The 17,980-nt window shown below is 36.9% G+C and overlaps 1 protein-coding gene across 2 annotated transcripts in view; it reads left to right on the top strand.

The window, feature by feature from the left end:
• The window catches only part of BIVM (basic, immunoglobulin-like variable motif containing), an 83,395-nt gene that overhangs the window by 38,765 nt on the left and 26,650 nt on the right, over positions 1-17,980 (top strand). The window contains exons 1-6 of one of the 2 annotated variants that reach the window (XM_037065776.1): positions 369-809; positions 10,788-10,963; positions 12,618-12,733; positions 13,259-13,345; positions 14,916-14,976; positions 17,761-17,904. In XM_037065776.1, coding sequence (XP_036921671.1) covers positions 722-809; positions 10,788-10,963; positions 12,618-12,733; positions 13,259-13,345; positions 14,916-14,976; positions 17,761-17,904 — 672 coding nt within the window. In that variant the 5' untranslated portion in view covers positions 369-721. Of the gene's footprint in view, positions 1-368; positions 810-10,787; positions 10,964-12,617; positions 12,734-13,258; positions 13,346-14,915; positions 14,977-17,760; positions 17,905-17,980 lie in introns of those variants that run through there. The other variant, XM_037065779.1, reaches the window with a different exon arrangement.

Here is a 17,980-nt window from a genome sequence, read left to right as displayed (position 1 = left end):
GAAGCAGGAAGCAAAGAAGTCAAGTTATTTCCCGAGTGCTGCGCTATGTATCTTTTCTTGAAATGGCTGCCGACTTCCTCTAACAGCTTCAAATGCAAACGATACTTGGTACTAGATGTGTTCACTATTAACATTAGTGGTGACCAGTGGGGAGAAACTGATACCGAAAATGTTCGTAGAAAACCGTCACCTCAGCAAGTAGACACCGCACACATTTTTTATTTACCTGCGACTGCTCGCCAACGCGGAAGAAAAGGTATTATCACAATCAACATTGGGGCGGGACTTCCGGAGCGCTGCGGCGCAGCAAGTACACCATAGGAGGTGTGAAGCGAGACTTCCTTCCTGCGTGCGCATTGTGTCTGACGGGATCCGAGAGGTGCCATATGCGTGGGTTTACGATCCCACTCAGACAGGTTCTGTGTGAGGGACGCTTACAGGCTCTTCATCTCGCCTGCTCAGTTCCCTGAATTCGATCTTGCATTAACAGTGCAGACGTTTTGGACAAAGCGCTGGGCGAAAGAGGACCTGCTCCTTTCTGCTTTGGGCCATTCACCGTTCTCTGATTCCGTCTTTGTTCCGGGAGGTGTCAGCCTCTCCTAAATTGAAGCAGGTCTTCTCTTCCGGAGTTCGGGGCGGAGGGGCAGCCGATTGTAGAATTGGAATAAAACGACTTAAGTGGCCCCACCACCGAGTTGCGCTCAAAAGACACTCCTGCCTCATGGGAGTCCAGGGGCTCTGGAAGTTGCTGGAGTGCTCCGGGCGGCAGATTAGCCCGGAAACGCTTGAAGGGAAGATCCTGGCCGTGGGTATCCTTAACGCGACGTTAGTACTCGGGATGCAGGGTTTGGCGTCACGCCTACTCCCTCTGGCCTCTCTGGGTGCAGAGTGGTGTTAGTAGGATGACGGTGACACTGTGTGGTTAGCATCTTCACTATTTACCACCCTCCCACCCCCGCTTTGCGATTGTAACACTGAATTGGAATCCTGGTTTTACCATTTAGCGGCAGTGCTTTATGCTTCTCAATGCTTTAGTTTTCTCAGCTGGAAAGTGAAGGGAGGGTATCCACACAGAAGGTTGGTATGAGGGATTAAGAGAGCATTTAAATGAAAGAAGATTAGAATAGTGTCTGGCACTGATAATGTGGTAAAGTATGGAGAAAATGAAGTGGGTTTCCTACTGGTAGTGTTCCCTGCTGTATTGAATGTTGCACCATTTATTTTACAGGAAGGATAGTGTGGACAGGTGTTTGACCTTAAAATATAAAAATAAAAATGAACATTAGGAATAGGACATTTATGTGGTACTACACTGCACTGAAAAGATTCAAAAGATGTACAGTAAATTATTTTCCTCTCAGCCCCAATGGTGGACTTTTTAAGGACTTATTTTTGTACATGTTTGGCTGGTTTTGCTTGTGTGTTGGGAATGAAATTTTTTGTCCGTTATCAAAACATGAATGCTGTTTTTGAAGTATCGTTTCCCTGTTAAGCATTTTTTAATTGTTTTTTACTAAAAGCTGGTGGTACCTTCCATTAGTTCCCTAAATGAGAACCTATACGTAATATAGTTAATGTTATGTTATATTTTGTACAATGTGAATAATCTTGAAATCCATCTGTAACAAATTTGGGTTTAAAAGTTTTTATGTAGTGTACATAGAGGGAAGAGAAAAGTTTTTTTTAAGCATGTGCTATATTGCTACCCTCTTATGGTTCTTCAAATCACTGCTTTTTAAGTATTACAGAACTGTATGTGGACAAAAGTAGTTTTCAGTCATGGGAGCCTTTAAATTTCAGCAAATATTTAGATTACATTGCAACCCATATGAAGAATTAATTATTTGTAAAATCCTTGAGATGGCACATAAAGTTCAGCATTCCCTGTTTTTAGAAATTTGCCCAAAGTAAGGAAAGGCAAAGAATTTAATTTAGATTACATTCATACCTTGGTACTCATCAGCTTCAGAACTTGTCAAACCCTGTACTGATAGTATTTTGACAAGAAAAATATATTTCACCACTTGGCACTTGTGGGACTCATTGAACTTGCTAGAACTTGTATGAGTCAGGAGGCCACACTGCAAGAGAAAATGCTTGCTTCATTGTTGTAGGCTTTGGCACATGTTATGAGTGTCAGAACGAGTTAATGGTGAGTACCGAGGTACCACTGTATATTTTCAGAAGTCACAGAAGCTTTTTTTTTTGAAACTAATCATTGTCATGGGGGTTTGGGTCTTTTTTGAAAGAATGAATCATTTAAAATGGACTCACATATACTCAAGTTATAATGATAACCACATATATATGTATGTGTATGGAGATTATTATCACTTCAGTATATTTGGTTCTGTAATTGATTTTGCTTTGTTCATTTTCATGGGAATCAAATTCACATATCTGAAACACATTGATTTTTGTTTTTTTAATAAGGAAATTATCCATGACATACTTTACTGTTAATCCCTAAAATAAATGGGCCATTTTACCATTTATAGCCTAGTGTCTTGTTTATATTTATTTCTTAACTTATTAATTAATTAATTAATTTTTTAAAAATGCTAAATGTCAAGCACAAACCAGTCTTTTTTTTTTAAAGATTTTACTTATTTATTTATCTTGAGAGGGGAAGGAGAGGGAGAGAAACATCAATGTATGGTTGCCTTTTGTGCGTCCCCTGCTGGGAGTTGGCCTGCAGGGAAGCAGCCTGCAACCCAGGCATGTACCCTGCCTGGGAATCGAACCGCGATCCTCTGGTTCGCAGGCCGGAGCTCAGTCCACTGAGCTACACCAGCCAGGGCTTAATTAATTTATTTTATTGTTCATTACAGTTGTCCCCATTTTCCCTCATTATTCTCCCCTGCCCTACCCACCTGCTACCTCCCACATTCAATCCTCCCTCCCCTACCCCATCCTGTTGTCTATGTCCATTGGCCCTTTAACTTGAACTTTCCCCTTATTTCTCCTTATTTCCCCTAATCTCCCCTGTCTGGTCACTGTGAATTTGTTCTTTAGTCCCATGTCTCTAGTTCTATTTTGTTCACTTGTTTGTTTTGTTGATTAGGTTCCACTTACAGGTGAGGTCAGATGGTATTTGTCTTTCACAACCTGGCTTATTGCACTTAGCACAATGCTCTCCAGTTCTATCCATGCTATCGAGAAGGGTAGGATCTCCTTCCTTCTTTCTGCTGCACAGTATTCCATTGTGTAAATGTACTATAGTTTTTTGATTCACTCATTTACTGATGGGCACTTAGGCTATCTCCAGCACTTGAATATTGTAAAAATGCTGTTATGAACATTGGGGTGCATAGATTCTTTTGGATTGGTGTTTCAGGATTCTTAGGATATAGTCCCAGCAGAGGAATTGCCAGCTGAAAAGGCAATTCTATTTTTAGTTTTTTGAGGAAAGTCCATACTGTTTACCGCAGTGGCTGCACCAGTCTGCATTCATACCGACCGTGTATTAGAGTTCCCTTTCTCCACAACCTCACCAGCACTTGTTTGTTGATTTGTTTAAGATGGCCATTCTGACCAGTGTGAAGTGGTAGCTCATTGTGGTTTTAATGTACATCTCTTTGATGGCTACCAATGCTGAGCATACTTTCATATGTCTCTGTGCCCTCTGTATGTCCTCCTTGCAGAAGTATCTGTTCAGTTTTTTGCCTAGTTTTTTAATTGGGTTGTTTGTCTTTCTGGTGTGGTGGTGTGTGAGTTCTTTATATATTTTGGAGATCAAACCCTTGTCCGAAGTATCATTGACAAGTATATTTGCCCATACAGTTGATACCCTTTTTATTTTGGTAATGTTTTCTTTAGCTGTGCAGAAGCTTTTTATTTTGATGAAGTACTATTTGTTTATTCTTTCCTTTATATCCCTTGCTCTGGGGGACATATCTGTGAAGATATTGCTGCATTAAATATCTGAGATTTTCCTCCCTATGTTCTCTTCTAGGACTTCTGTGATATTGTGACTTATATTTAAGTCTTTTATCCACCTTGAATTTATTTTTGTATGGTGCATGTTGGTGGTTGAGTTTTTTTTCAGGTCTCCCAACACCATTTGTAGAAGAAGCTGTCTTTACTCCAATTTATGCTTCTGCCCTCTTTGTCAGATATTGATTGACCATGAAGACTTGGTATATTATTGAGCTCTCTATTCTGTTCCATTGATCCATGTGCCTGTTTTTATGCCAGCACCAGACTGTTTTGATTACAGTGGCATTGTAATATAGTTTGATATCAGGTATTCCTACCTCATTTTCCTTTCTCAAAATTGCTGAGGCTATTTGGTGTTGTTTATGGTTCCATATAAATTTTTGAAATATTTGTTCTATATTTCTAAAATATGTCAGTGGTACTTTAATAACAATTGCATTGAATCTATAAATTGTTTTGGGTAGTATGGCCATTTTGATGATGTTGATTCTTCCAGTCCATGAACATGGTACATGCTTCCATTTATTTGTGTCTCCCTTAATTTTTCTTCAGTGTTCTATAGTTTCCTGAGTACAGGTCTTTTCACTCCTTGGTTGTGTTTATTCCTACATACTTTATTTTTCTTGTTGCTATAGTAAATGGGATATTTTTCCTTCTATCTGTTTCTGATATTTCATTGTTGATGTATAAAAATGCTTTCAATTTCTGCATATGACTTTGTATCCCACTGTCTTTCCAAATTCACTTACTAGGATGAGTAGTTTTTTGGTGGAGTTTATAGGGTTTTCTATGTATGCTATCATATCATCTGCAAACAGTCACAGTTTTACTTCCTCTTTTCCAGTCTGGATGCCTCTTATTTCTTTTTCTTGTCTGATTACTGTGGCTAGACTGTCCAGTACTTTGTTGAATAGAAATGGTGAAAGTAGACATTCTTATCTTATTCCTGATATTAGTGGGAAAGCTTTTAGTTTTTGCCCATTGAGTATGATGTTGGCTGTAGGTTTCCTGTATATGGCCTTTATTATATTGAGGTATACTCCCTCTACTCTGACTCTGCTGAGTGTTTTTATCATGAAAAGGTGCTGTACTTTATCAAATGCTTTTCCCACATCTATTGATATGATCTTGTGATTTTTGTCTTTCCTTTTGTTTATGTGATGTGTCATGTGTATTAATTTGTGAATATCATACCATCCTTGCATCTCTGGGATGAATCCCACTTGATCATGGTGTATGATCTTTTTAATGTATTGCTAGGTGAGATTTGCTAATATTTTCTTGAGGATTTTAGCATCTATGTTAGTTGGCCACATTGGCCTGTAGTTTTCTTTCTTTGTTGTATCCTCATCTGGTTTTGGGATTAGGATGATGCCGGTCTCATAAAAAGAATTTGGGAGTCTTCCCTCTTCATGAATTTTTTGGAATAGTTTGAGAAGGATAGAGGTTAGCTTTTTCTTAAATGTTTTGTAAAATTCTGTGAAACTGTTTGGTCCAAGACTTTTGTGTGCTGGGAGTTTTTTGATTACTTCTTCAAACTGACTAGCAGTTACGGGTCTGTTCAGGCTTTCTGCTTCTTCTTTACTCAGTTTTGGAAGATTATATGTTTCTAGAAATTTATCCATTGACTCAGGTTTTCAAATTTCTTGGCATATATCTGTTAATAGTAATTTCTTACAATCCTTTGTATTTCTGTTGTGTGTTGTAATTTCTCCTCTTTCATTTCTGGTTTTATTTGGGTCCTCTTGTTTTTCTTGATGTCTGGTTAAAGGCTTGTCAATTTCATTTGTCTTTTCAGAGAACCAGCTGCTGGGTTTATTGATCCTTTGAATTGTTCTTTTAGTCTCTATGTTATTGAATTGTACTCTGTTCTTGATTAATTTTCCTTCCTTGTACTCTAGGCTTTGTTTGTTCTTGTTTCTGCAGTTCTTATAGATGGAGGATTTGTTTGTTTGAAATGTTTCTCTTTTTTAGGTATGCCTGTATCACTAAGAACTTCCTTCTTGGGGCAACTTTTTTTAAGGTTATTATTGATAGGTACTTATTCATTGCTATTTTACTTCCTTTGTACCTGTGTTTCTTTCTCTCTCTCTCTTTTTCTTCATCCCCTTAAAGTAGTCCCTTTAGCATATCTTGGATGCTGGTTTGGTGGAGATGTATTCCTTGAGCCGCCTTTTATCTGGGGAACTCCTTATTTCACTTTCCATTTTAAATGAGAGCCGTGCTATATAGAGTAGTAGTTTTGGTTGCAGGCCTTTGTGTTTTATTACTTGGGATATTTCTCACCATTCCCATCTGGCTTGTAGAGTTTCTGTTGAGAAGTCTGCTGCTAGCCTTATTGATGCTCCCTTGTATGTCACATCTTCTTTCTCCTTTGCTGTCTTTCAAATTCTTTCTTTGGCTTTGAATTTTGCAGTCTTAATTATGATGTATCTTGGAGTGGGCCTCTTTGGGTTCATGTTGATTGGGACTCTCTGTGTTATTTGGATTTGTGTGACTTTTTCTTTCATCATATTAGGGAAGTTCCAGCATTACTTTTCCAAACAGATTTTCTATCCCTTGCTCCTGTTCTTCTCCTTCTGGTATCCCTATTATGTGGATATTTTTACATTTTATGTTGTCCTGCTGTTTCTTTGTCCCTCTTTGTTCTTTTTGAGCCTTCTTTCTTTTTCTTGCTCTTCCTGGGAGTTTTTTTTTAACCTGTCCTCCAGCTCGATGTTGCAATCCATTGCTTCATGTAGCCTCCTTTTGATTCTTTCTACTGTGTTCTTCAATTCAGAAATTTTATTCTTCATTTTCTTCTGGTACTTGTTATAGTTTCTGTGTCCTTTTTATGCTGATGTAGTTCACAGTAAATTCCTTGTAACTTCCCTGTAGTTTTTTGTAATTCTCACTGAGCTCATTGAGCTTCCTTGTAACTATTGTTTTGAACTTGATATCTGATAGTTTACTTGCCTCGATTTCATTTACACTCTTTCTGGGGATTCCTCCTTTTATTTCAATTGTGGGTTGTTTCTTTGTGTTCCCATTTTTTGGGAGACCCTTCTTGTTTCCTTCTGCTTCTTAAATTGATCTGTTCTGACTCCCTGTCTTTGTGTTGTAAACTTCTGTGGTAGGAGAGCTTTGGGATTCAGTGGTACAGACTCCTTGATCTCCTGAACTTGATACTCTTGGGATGCTCTTTATGCCATGTATGTTGGTTCTCTGGATATAATTGGGTTTTGATTGTTGTTGGGTCATTTTTTTCTGGGTCCTCCCTCCAGGTGTTTGACTGGGGGTCACACTCACTACGTCTGTGTGCTGTTGTTCAGATGCTGCCAGAACAAAACCAGTAAACCCAGGAAACAAACCAACACCAACAAAAATAACTCTCCCCAGCAGTGCCACTAACAACAGCAAGTGAACTAGTATTAATAAGGATGAAAAAGTTTAATACTATTAATACTATAAGAAGGGAGAGTGGGTATGAGATGACCTACTGAAAGAAAAATGATTTTGAGAAAGGAGGGATGAGCACTAATAAAAGTAGGGAATCAAAGCAATGCAAAGGGAGAAAGTAATTTTACATCATAAAAAAGGGGATGAAGAAGGTAGAATGTAGCAAGAGAAGGGAAATATATAGTATTAGGTTTATACAGAAATTAAAATGACTAGGGATAAAAAGGATAAAAAAGTAAATAAATGATAAAAAGCAGGAACCAAATTGGTGAGAAAGATCCACCACAGCACTATCAACAACAGTTGAGCTAAAATTAATATAAGTGGGAAGAGAATAAAAGGCAAAAAAAGAAAGAAAGAATAATAGCTTAGGAGATAGTTAGGGGAAAGGTAAGTGATTTTGAGATGACAGAAGGAGAGGGAATAGCAAGAGTATGAAATGAAAACCAGGCTAAAACAGGGAAAAATTAAAATATGAGACAAAGAAAAAGGAAAAAAAAGTCAGGATGAAAGAGGAAAAAAAGAAAAACAACAGGCTGAGACAGGGCAAAATTAAAATTTGAGATAAAAAAGAATAGGAGATGGTAACAGTAAAATTTGAGATTTAAAGTATAAAATTAGTGAATATGCAGAGATAAAATGGAAAAAAATGTAACCACAACTACCCTATCTGCAACCACAACTACCCTATCTACAACCAACGAGCAAAGATTGCTAAATGTGGATAGAGGACATGGGTATATTAAGAGCGTGAAAAAGAATTGAGATGATCATTGACAAGAAAATTGGTCTTGAGAGGTTTATGGAGAAATAGTAAGAGTGTGGAATGGAAACAAGTTGTAGGAAGAAAGAAAACAAAATTTGAAATGAAAATAATGAGGAAAGAAGATAAAATGGGGTAAGAGAAGAGGGTAAGTATGTGAATTGATATAAACTATAGTATAAAATCTAGTATCTTGATATGCACAAACTCAAAGGGCAGGAAATGAAAGTTAAAAAGCTGTGCAGGAAAGAAAATACCACAAGTCATGGAGAAGACCGTGGTGGATTTTGTCTCGGTGGTGTCTAGTATTTACCACTGTTTTTTCTTTCTGGATTTGCCTCTGGTTATGTCAGGTGGTGATCCTGTCTGATCTTAGGCAGCCTGTTTAAGACTACCAGGATGTACTGTCGGTGGCTGACTCCTTTAATTGTTATTCTAGTCACTGTGTACTGTACTCAGCAGTCAGGCTTAAGCCCCATTGGGCAAGGCAGACTCTCTCCTCGAATCAGGGCTATTGTTTCCCCTCAGGCTGCTGCTGCTCTGAAGGGAGAGGTCTGCCTGAGCAGGATGGCTGCTGCTGTAGGAGAGATGACAGCACTGGGATCTTAGCATCTACTCTCTCTGTTGTAGTCCCAAAGCCTCCATCCCCAGTCTTTTCTCAAGTTTCTCTAGTCCATTCTGCCTGCACTACCCACCCTCCGCCCCTCTACCCACACACACACTTGCTGGAGCCCAGGGTATGTGCCTGTAAATGAAAATTAATGCATTGGCCCTTTAAACGCCTCTTTCCCTCTCCAGCTGTCCATCTCTGACAGAGAGCAACCCTGCTTTCTTTACACAGCTGGATATTATCTGTGTAGTCTTTGGGCTCTGAGCTGTGGGGGATCCCAGCTTAAGTTTATGATCCCACACTTCTTAGGGGGATCCAACTGGCTGCTTAAATATCCCTCTGGCCCTTCAGCTACTGCCTATGGGTGCCCAGCCAGCCTTCTTGTGTTTCCACAACACTCCCTACCAGTCAGGTTGTGCTGAGGCTGATTCTTCAGTCTGTCACAGGTTATAAGTCTTCTCTCTCATTATTGAGTTGTTTATTCCATATGATTTCTCCACAATTTAGTTTTAATTCCAGATTGGTCCTAGGAGGAGGTTAGTATGGCTTCCACTCACTCCTCCACCATCTTGGATCTCCTGTTTATTTATACAATCTAAATGTCTTTGTCAAATAATAAAGAATAATTTGTCTCTTAAGGACCTTAACATTTGTAAACTTCATTAAAGTCTATTAGCACAATTTTATGCTCTCTTCAGTTGAAATGTCTGTGATGTATCAGATTAGAGATGTTAATAAGGCCATTGTTCTGGTGTCAGGGTAGAGCTCTGGGGCATACAGACATAAATGGAAAGGGTGTGGTATGGGGAACTGAGGTAGCCTCAGTAGATAGTGCAGGTGGGAGCAAAGGAGAGGACCTGAGAGTGATCACTACTGAAGTCAGCACTTTAATGGTGAATTAGAAGAGCTGGCAAAGAGATTGAGAGCAGGAAAACCAGTAGAGTGTCATGTCCCTCTGTCTTATAGACAAATAGAAAATAATTTGTTAAAAAGCAGTTTTTAAGAAAAGTGTCAAAAAAGAAAAAGTGTCAAAATATAAGAAAACTCCAAGAATTACATGTAATCACAACAGAGATAAGTTCTCTTAATATTTTGTTTTCTAAATTTCTAGTTTTTTATAGTTAACAATGTGTGTTACAAAATGGAATTATATTTTCCATACTTGTAGAACCTTTTTTACTTCCTTTAATCATATTTTGTAAGTGTCTTTTCACTATATGCTTCTGTAACTTCCATCTTTCTAAATTTTGATTTTTTTTATTGTTTAGGCTATTACTGTTGTTTCAATTTTTCCCTCTTTGCCCCTCTCCCTCCAGCCCTCTGCATCCCACAACCAATGCCCACACCATTGTTCATGTCTGTGGGTGATGCATATATGTTCTTTGTCTAATCCTTTCACCTTCTTTCATCTATCCCCAGCCCCCTACCTCCCCTCTTACAGCTATCATTCTGTTCCTTGTTTTTGTGCCAGTGATTCTATTTTCTGCAACTTCCATCTTTAAGGGTTCTTTGGTATTCCAGAAAAACAGTATATCATAATTTACTTAAAAAGACCCATTGGAAAACTTAAATTTTAAAATGTTTTCATCATTATAAACAAGCATTCTTATAAGTAACTCTTATTATAAACCTATGATGATTTCCTGAGGTTAAACATCTGGAAGTGGAATTTTTAGTTAAGTTAGTTTAGGTTTAATTAAGTTAGTTTAGGTTTGTTTAGTTTAGTTAGTTTAGTTAACAAATTAAGTATTTTGCTATGAACTTTGCTGTGACTTTTTAAAGGGTACATGTATATGTTTATGTAAGATTTGAAAATTCAGTATGTGAATAGTAATAAGGGTTCAAATAAAGTTAACGGTTTTATGTAGATTCTGTCAGGGCTAAACATTTTTTGATTTCAAACCAGTTGTGATGAATCTTCAGTTTCAAGAATGATTGATTATCAGTTATTTGGAATGATTATCAGTTATTAGGAATTTGAAATTGGGAGGATGAGGACAGAAATTCCAAAATGTTTTTCGTTAACAGTTCTTTTAGATATTAGCATTTGGTTAAACCAAGCACTTAAAGGAGTCCGAGATCGCCATGGGAACTCAATAGAAAATGCTCACCTTCTCACTTTGTTTCATCGGCTCTGCAAACTATTGTTTTTTCGAATTCGTCCTATCTTTGTTTTTGATGGAGATACTCCACTGTTGAAGAAACAGACTTTGGTAAGAGTTATCATTTTTTATTCCTTTGCACAGTCTTAGAAAAATTTCAGATAAAATTTTAATTTTTCTCTTTAGAATTTTGGAAACCAAGGTTTATTTTGATCTATGTCCAATTTAATATCTTGAACAAAGAAATACTTTTTCTTTTAAAAAAATTTATATATGATGCCCTGGCTGGTGTGGTTCAATTGGTTGGAGCATTGTCCCATAAACTGTAAGGTTATGGGTTCAATTCTGGTCAGCACATGTGTAGGTTGCAGGTTCAGTTCCTGGTTGGGATGCACATGAGAGGCAACCAATCAGTGTTTCTTTCTCTCTCTCTAAAATCATTAAACATACCTTCAGGTGCAGATAGAAAAATTTTGAAAAGATGTATATATAAGACTGTATCATGAGTACAATGATAAAATACTTTTAATAAAAATACTAAAATTGTTACAGCGGAGAGTTTAGCCTTTAGAGTGGCTTCTTAGGTGTTCTACATTTGTTCGAGTTATGTTGCTATTGCTCAAATCTGAGATTGAGGATCTCTTGAATCTGAGATTGAGGATCCTCCATGGTAGTGAGCCTTCTTTTAAAGGTGAATTGAATTTTAGGAGTAAGCAATGTTATGTGTTGCCCAGTTTGAATTAATAAAAGAATGAATATGAGTTTCTTTATTCTGAAATTAGTTTAAAAAGTTTGAACAATGTTGTGAACTTGGGAGTAATTGGATATATGACCTTTTTATATTGAAAGTGTCAGCTCATAACCTTGTAATCATTTCAGACAGATATTATCTAAGTGAGGACATAGGATAAAAGTATAGATTTGTAAATTCTTGGGGATATTTGTTGCCTTGGTAAAAGGTCCGGACTTGAATGTTGCAGTTTTTAATTATTTAAGGTGTACTCTGTGTCAGGTAGCCTTTGGAAGAATTGGAAAGAAGAAGAGAACTCCAGAACAAATCTACTAGTTGTACATTTGTATATACCCTTACACAACATATCTCCAATTCTCCACCTCCTGATAAAGAAGTTGGCTCTACTTTAGCATTCATATTGCAATATATAAGCGTATCAAACCAACACATTGTACATCTTAAACTATGTTACATGTCAAATTAAATCTCAATTTCAAAAAAGGAAAAGGAATAGTCTCCAGAAGCTTGGAGATTATTCCATTTTGCCCTACATGGACATTTCTTATAAGATATTCCAATACATTTTAGGATTTCTCATGATATAATCTTGAATATTGAAGGACAGAGTTACATATAAGTAATGTATTTTTATAAAAACCAATATCAGAAATTGGTTTTGGCATAGCATTGGCATTTTAAACAAGTTACTAATCCCTTTTGGGAAATATTTACTTAATTATATTTCATTAAGTTTTCGGCTTCTTGAAGACATTCAAAATAAAGTGAAAGTAAATTAATAGTTTTCCAAAACATGTAATAGCCAGTCCATTAAGTAATAGCTGGGTGGAGACTAGGTGTTCTTTACATAAGAGAAACCTGAAGATATCCACTGGTGTGACAGTTACAGAATATACTATTAAATAAAACACTTACAGTCTAAAAACTCAGAAAACCAAATTTTATGGGGCGAAAAATCACAGAAATGTTTTTAGTATACTCTGAAGTAAAATCTTGTGTCTATTCTTTTCACAGGCTAAGAGAAGGCACAAAAAGGATTTGGCAACCAATGACTCGAAAAAAACTACAGAGAAGCTTTTGAAAACATTTTTGAAAAGACAAGCTATCAAAACTGCTTTAAGAAGCAAAAGGCAAGAGGGGAATTACATTAATTAAAGATTAATTTAAGCCTTTTAAATTTTTGCATGGAATTCCTGTGGCTGTCTTTCCCTAGTTTTAACTCTTAGCAGAAAATAGAGGGTAAAATGAAAATGATAAGTGGCACATCTGTTTCACTTAGTAATTTGAAGTTGTGAAAACTCTTTGCTCTGTATGGATTAGCTTTGATAAAGAAAGCCAGACTGTTACATTGTATGCATGTTTTACTTTTTAAAATTTCTTACATTTTACTTTTATGTCAGTCTTTTTTTTTTTTGTCTACACTTGAGGTTGTGGCCCAGGCACTAAGGAGCTTCAGCAAGAATCCTCTTTGAAGGCTGTACTTATTTTTCACTGCTCTGGCCTGGGCAGGCAGGTCAGCAGGGGAGAAACCCATTGCCCCTGTGTTTTTCCCTTTCTCTCCTCCTAAGCATGGTTTATGAAATCACTGGCGGAGCACTGTTGATTCAAAGTACTGTTACTTATCATCACTGTTTAAGCATGTCTGTACTTTTTAGAAATGAAGAACTACCCAGTCTTACTCAAGTTCAAAGAGAAGATGACATCTATGCTTTACCACCTTTACTAGAGGAACAAAAAAATAGGTAAATGTTTATTTACAAATATTTATTATCACTGTATTCAGACAGACTTAAACTTTTATGTTTTATCTACATGTTAAGGCATGTGAGAATGCATCTAAAGTAAGCATTCTTGACACTATTTAGAATATTTCTTAGAAACTAAACTATTTATTAATTATTTTTGTGGTTTGTGATTTTTTAAAAATTTCTATAGAGCCTGTGCTAGGACTGTCAATTTATAATTTAGGAAGATAGGAATTTTAGTTTTTCTTACTCTTTGATTACACTCTTACTCTTTCATTACACATACTGTCTCTACCTCTTTCTCTGCCCTGTGTGTCTTCTCTCTCACACCATCACATTGGATGACCAGATGGAACAACTTTCTTGCTTAATTCAGTAGATGATTTATAGTTCTCAGTTTAACATGGTACCTGCTGAAAACCTCTCTCACCACTCTTTCTCAGTCTTCCTTATGGACTTGTTCTGGCTGGCTGTTAATCATCAGCACCTTCTGTAGTTGAAGTACAAGTAGAAGACCAGTTTGACTGGTGTCCTCTACCCAGCCCCACTTGTTTCTATGGGAGCTCTGGAGAGGCTAGGTAACTTTTAAACTCAGCCCAGTTCTTTTTTTCTTCTTAAACCTCACCGGAGGACATGCTTATTGATATTAGAGAGAGGGGAAGGGAGAGAAGGAGAGAGAGAAAGAAACATTGATATGAGAGAGAAACATCGTTTGGTTGCCTCTTGTATACACCCTGACTGGGGACTGAACCCACAGCCTAGGCATGTGCCCTGACTTGAAATTGGGCCCATAACCTTTTGGTTTACAGGATGATGCTCCAACCAACTGAGCCAGGGCTCAGCCCAGTTCTTTTGATCTTCATCACTGCCACCATAATCTTGTTGGTAGGTTACTGTACTGGCTTTCAAATTTCTTTCTCTGACTCTAATCTTACCCTTTTTAGGAACCCCTTTCTGCCAAACCCAATCTCTGCTTTGTAGTGTAGACTCTGTTAAACCCTAAATCTGATATTGTCATTTCCTTGCTTAAAACACTTCCTAGCTTCTCATTTTTTTTTAGGATGAAACATCAACACTTTAATCACATGCTTTTCTTTTTAGTTTTTTGACTTAATCTTTAGTGTATTTTTATTTCCTTTACCATTTAGTCCCCTTATATCCCCATCCCCCCAGCAGTCACCACACTGTTGTCCACGTCCATGTGTCCTTTTTCCTTTTTGCTCAATTCCTCCACCTTCTACGCCCCCACACTCCACCCCAGCTGTCATCATGCTCTGCGTCTAATCACATGCTTTTCTAAGCAGTATGATTACAGGAGATTCCAGAAAGCTTTCATGACATCCCAGATTGAGTGAGGTGCCTATCATAGTTTTGGCTACCTGCTCTTCTCGTGTGATGGAAGTTCTTAGATTGTGTTGTGATTTCTCACACATGTTGCCAACAGACTGTGAGACCAGCAATGGCCTGTGTCTTGCCTTCTTACTCACCGTCGTAGCCCCTAACTCAAGAAATATTTTGTAAGTAGTCGTTAAATCACAGGTATTGTAAATGTATATTTGACTTTCAGTTCAGAAGAGGAAGATGAAAAAGAATGGCAAGAAAGAATGAATCAAAAACAGGCATTACAGGTATTTAAATAATTTTCTAATTTAGAATTTATGCTATTATTTGAAATGAATGGCATTAAAATGAATACCTTTAATGAGGTAATAGGAATTTATGAAGAGTTTTTGATAAAAATAATAAAGACATGCCTTTTTATTGTGTATCATATATGTATGCACGTGTATGCATGTATATATAAAATACACATGCATACACATGTATATGGAATTATGTATATCTAGAATTCAAAATAAACCATTTTCTTTTATGCCTACCAGCCAATAAATAAATATAAATAGTTATACATGCTTGTGTGAAATATGGAACACATACCAACCAGAAATAGCTTATAGTAACATTTTGGTATATATTAGTCCATCCCACATCCTTTTGTGGTTGACATGGTTGATTGTGTGTATATTGGGTATGTGTACATGTATACATACAAGGGGGGGACCCTCAAAAAACCAGAATTTATTCATAAAATATTGTGTATTTATTCTTACAATTTTAAACTTCAGTTACCTTCAAAGGTAACTGAAGGTAAAGCTCTTTACAGGAAGAGTTCTTTCAGAATCCTCATACCTTCAAAGTACTCTCCATTTGATACAATACACCTATTGAGACCTTTTTTCCCCACTGCTCAAAACAGTTTTTAAACTCATTGATTTTGATGCCTTTCTGTGCTTCTGTCTTTTTCCCCCACCTCTTCCACATCTGAAAATCATTTCTCTTTGAGGACTTTTTTCATCTGGGGAAACAAAAAAAGTTGCACCAGGTGAGATTGGGTGATTTAGGGAGGGTGGGTCACAAGGATCATACTGTTCTGGTGAAATATTGCTGAACACTCAGCATGATGTGGGTGGGTATGCTTGTAAATCACCCATCATGAAATGGGCGGATGTGTTGAAAGAGTCTTCATAAAACTTCACTGAAGCCAAATGCAGCCTCTTACAACAGTGCCAGCTGGCACACTGGTAAGGATGGGTTCCTAGAACACTCACTTAGTGGGAGAAGCCAGTAATACAAGGGGCTCACCCTCCAGAAAATAATTCTGGGTTTTTTGGGGTCCCCTCTCATGTATATATGTAAATGTATGTCTGTGCATTAATATTATATGTTCCATTTATCTATTGCTTTGTACCTTAGTGGTGGGAAAACAATAATTTGTTATCATCATCTCTTATTGTTCTGGGGATTGATGAACTCACTGAGGCAGTTCCCTATCAGCATCTCCTGTGTCAGTGTAGTTAGTCAGGAGTCTCCTCAAAGGTCTCCTCACTTGCATGTCTGCACATCCAGTTGTTGATGCTGGTTGTCAGCTAGAAGACCTGCCTATGGCATTGCCACATGGCCTGAGCTCTTCTATAGCATGGTTCTGTGTTCCAGGGGTAGACATCCCAAGAGGAAGTGCCAGGCAGGACCTGTGTTTCCTTTGTCATCAGCTTTGGAATGTGCAGCATTCCTTATACCAAGTTCTGTTCATTACAGCCAATGAAGGCAGCCCATATTTAATTTAAGGGAAATTAGATAAGATGTGGGTCAAAGAACCTCCGGACATGTTTTAGAAAATGTGTGGTATTAAAATATCTTAATATCATAGATATTTTAATAAATAATATTTTTACAAATTGAGTTAACTATATATATAAGTTTTTGAAATTTTTTTAAGTTTCTCGAAATAGGTACTATTCTTTGATTTCCAAATTTACTGTTTTTTGTAAGTTCGCATGATTTCGGTACATCTGATTGAAGACTTTTGAGCTAAAACTCTGGGATCCCTCAACTGATAGTAATCTTGACAAAGACCTTGAAACTTGTGGTCAGAAAGAGCTTTATTTAAGTCCAGGTTTTGTTCATGAGCTGTTTGATCCTAGACAAAATTAACTTCACCAAGGCTTTATTGTCTTTTTTATAAACAAAATAACATCAAAGCCTTCCTCATAGAGGTGATGAGAACATTAGTGAGGAAAAGCATGAGAAGCTCTGAGCATAATGACTGGTCTGCCCTAAGTGCTTGTTGATTTGCACATAGGTACAACATACTGGAGAGCAAATTGCATTATTTTATTTTCTTTACTGATGAAGAGTTTTAAAGTACTCTTGGTAATTAGTTAAAATTTAGAAATGTTTTAGAGTTTTCCATATCTATGAAATTTCTCACTTTTAATTTTACTTTAAGAGCAAAGTAAAATTAATCTAATTAAGAAAATAATAAGTATTTCCTTATAAAATAATAATTTCCTTATTTAAATAATAAGTATTTAAATTCATAAGGTTCATCCCTACAATAAGCCTTTGCACTTGGTTCCCTCTGGCTGTAATGCTCTGTCCTTAAGAAGACTTTTTATTGTCTCTCACATCCCTATTCAAGGTCATTTTTTTAGTGGGTATCTTCTCTATGAAGTTTTTTCCCCCCTCTTCTCTTCTAATTAACTTTCTTACCAGAATACCTTGCTTTATTTTTCATTGTTGTCTTGTTTACTTGTTTGTTTATATGTCTTTCTTCACTCCTGAGAGTAGGGACCCTACCTGGCCTGATATTTATGATGCCTTAGCACCTAGAACAGTGGTTGGCACATTACAGGTGCCTGGTAAGTATTTTTTCCTTTGAATGAATGAATGAGTGAATAGGTACATTCCCTAATCTGCCATTCACTTAGATACTTATTGCATATTCTGTACAATTGTGTTTAGCCTATTGTAGATTGTGTAGAACTCTGTTGATGATATAAACACAAAAATATCTATCATGATAAATAGCATTAAGTGTATGAAATGTTAATTTCATGTTTTGCTCTTTACAGGAAGAGTTCTTTCAGAATCCTCATGCAGTAGACATTGAGTCTGAAGACTTCATCAGCCTGCCCCCTGAAATAAAGCATGAAATCTTGACTGATATGAAAGAATTTACGAAACGAAGAAGAACATTATTTGAAGCAATGCCTGAGGTAAAATATAACACATTAATGTGTAGAATTGAGACTGCAGCCCTATTTTTCATTAGAAAAAAATTGATAAGCATTA

This window comes from Sturnira hondurensis, unplaced genomic scaffold (assembly GCF_014824575.4).
Source record: "Sturnira hondurensis isolate 20B ecotype Veracruz unplaced genomic scaffold, ASM1482457v3 Scaffold0016184, whole genome shotgun sequence".
NCBI classification, from domain to species: Eukaryota; Metazoa; Chordata; class Mammalia; order Chiroptera; family Phyllostomidae; genus Sturnira; species Sturnira hondurensis.
This window is presented reverse-complemented; position numbering and strand designations above follow the sequence as displayed.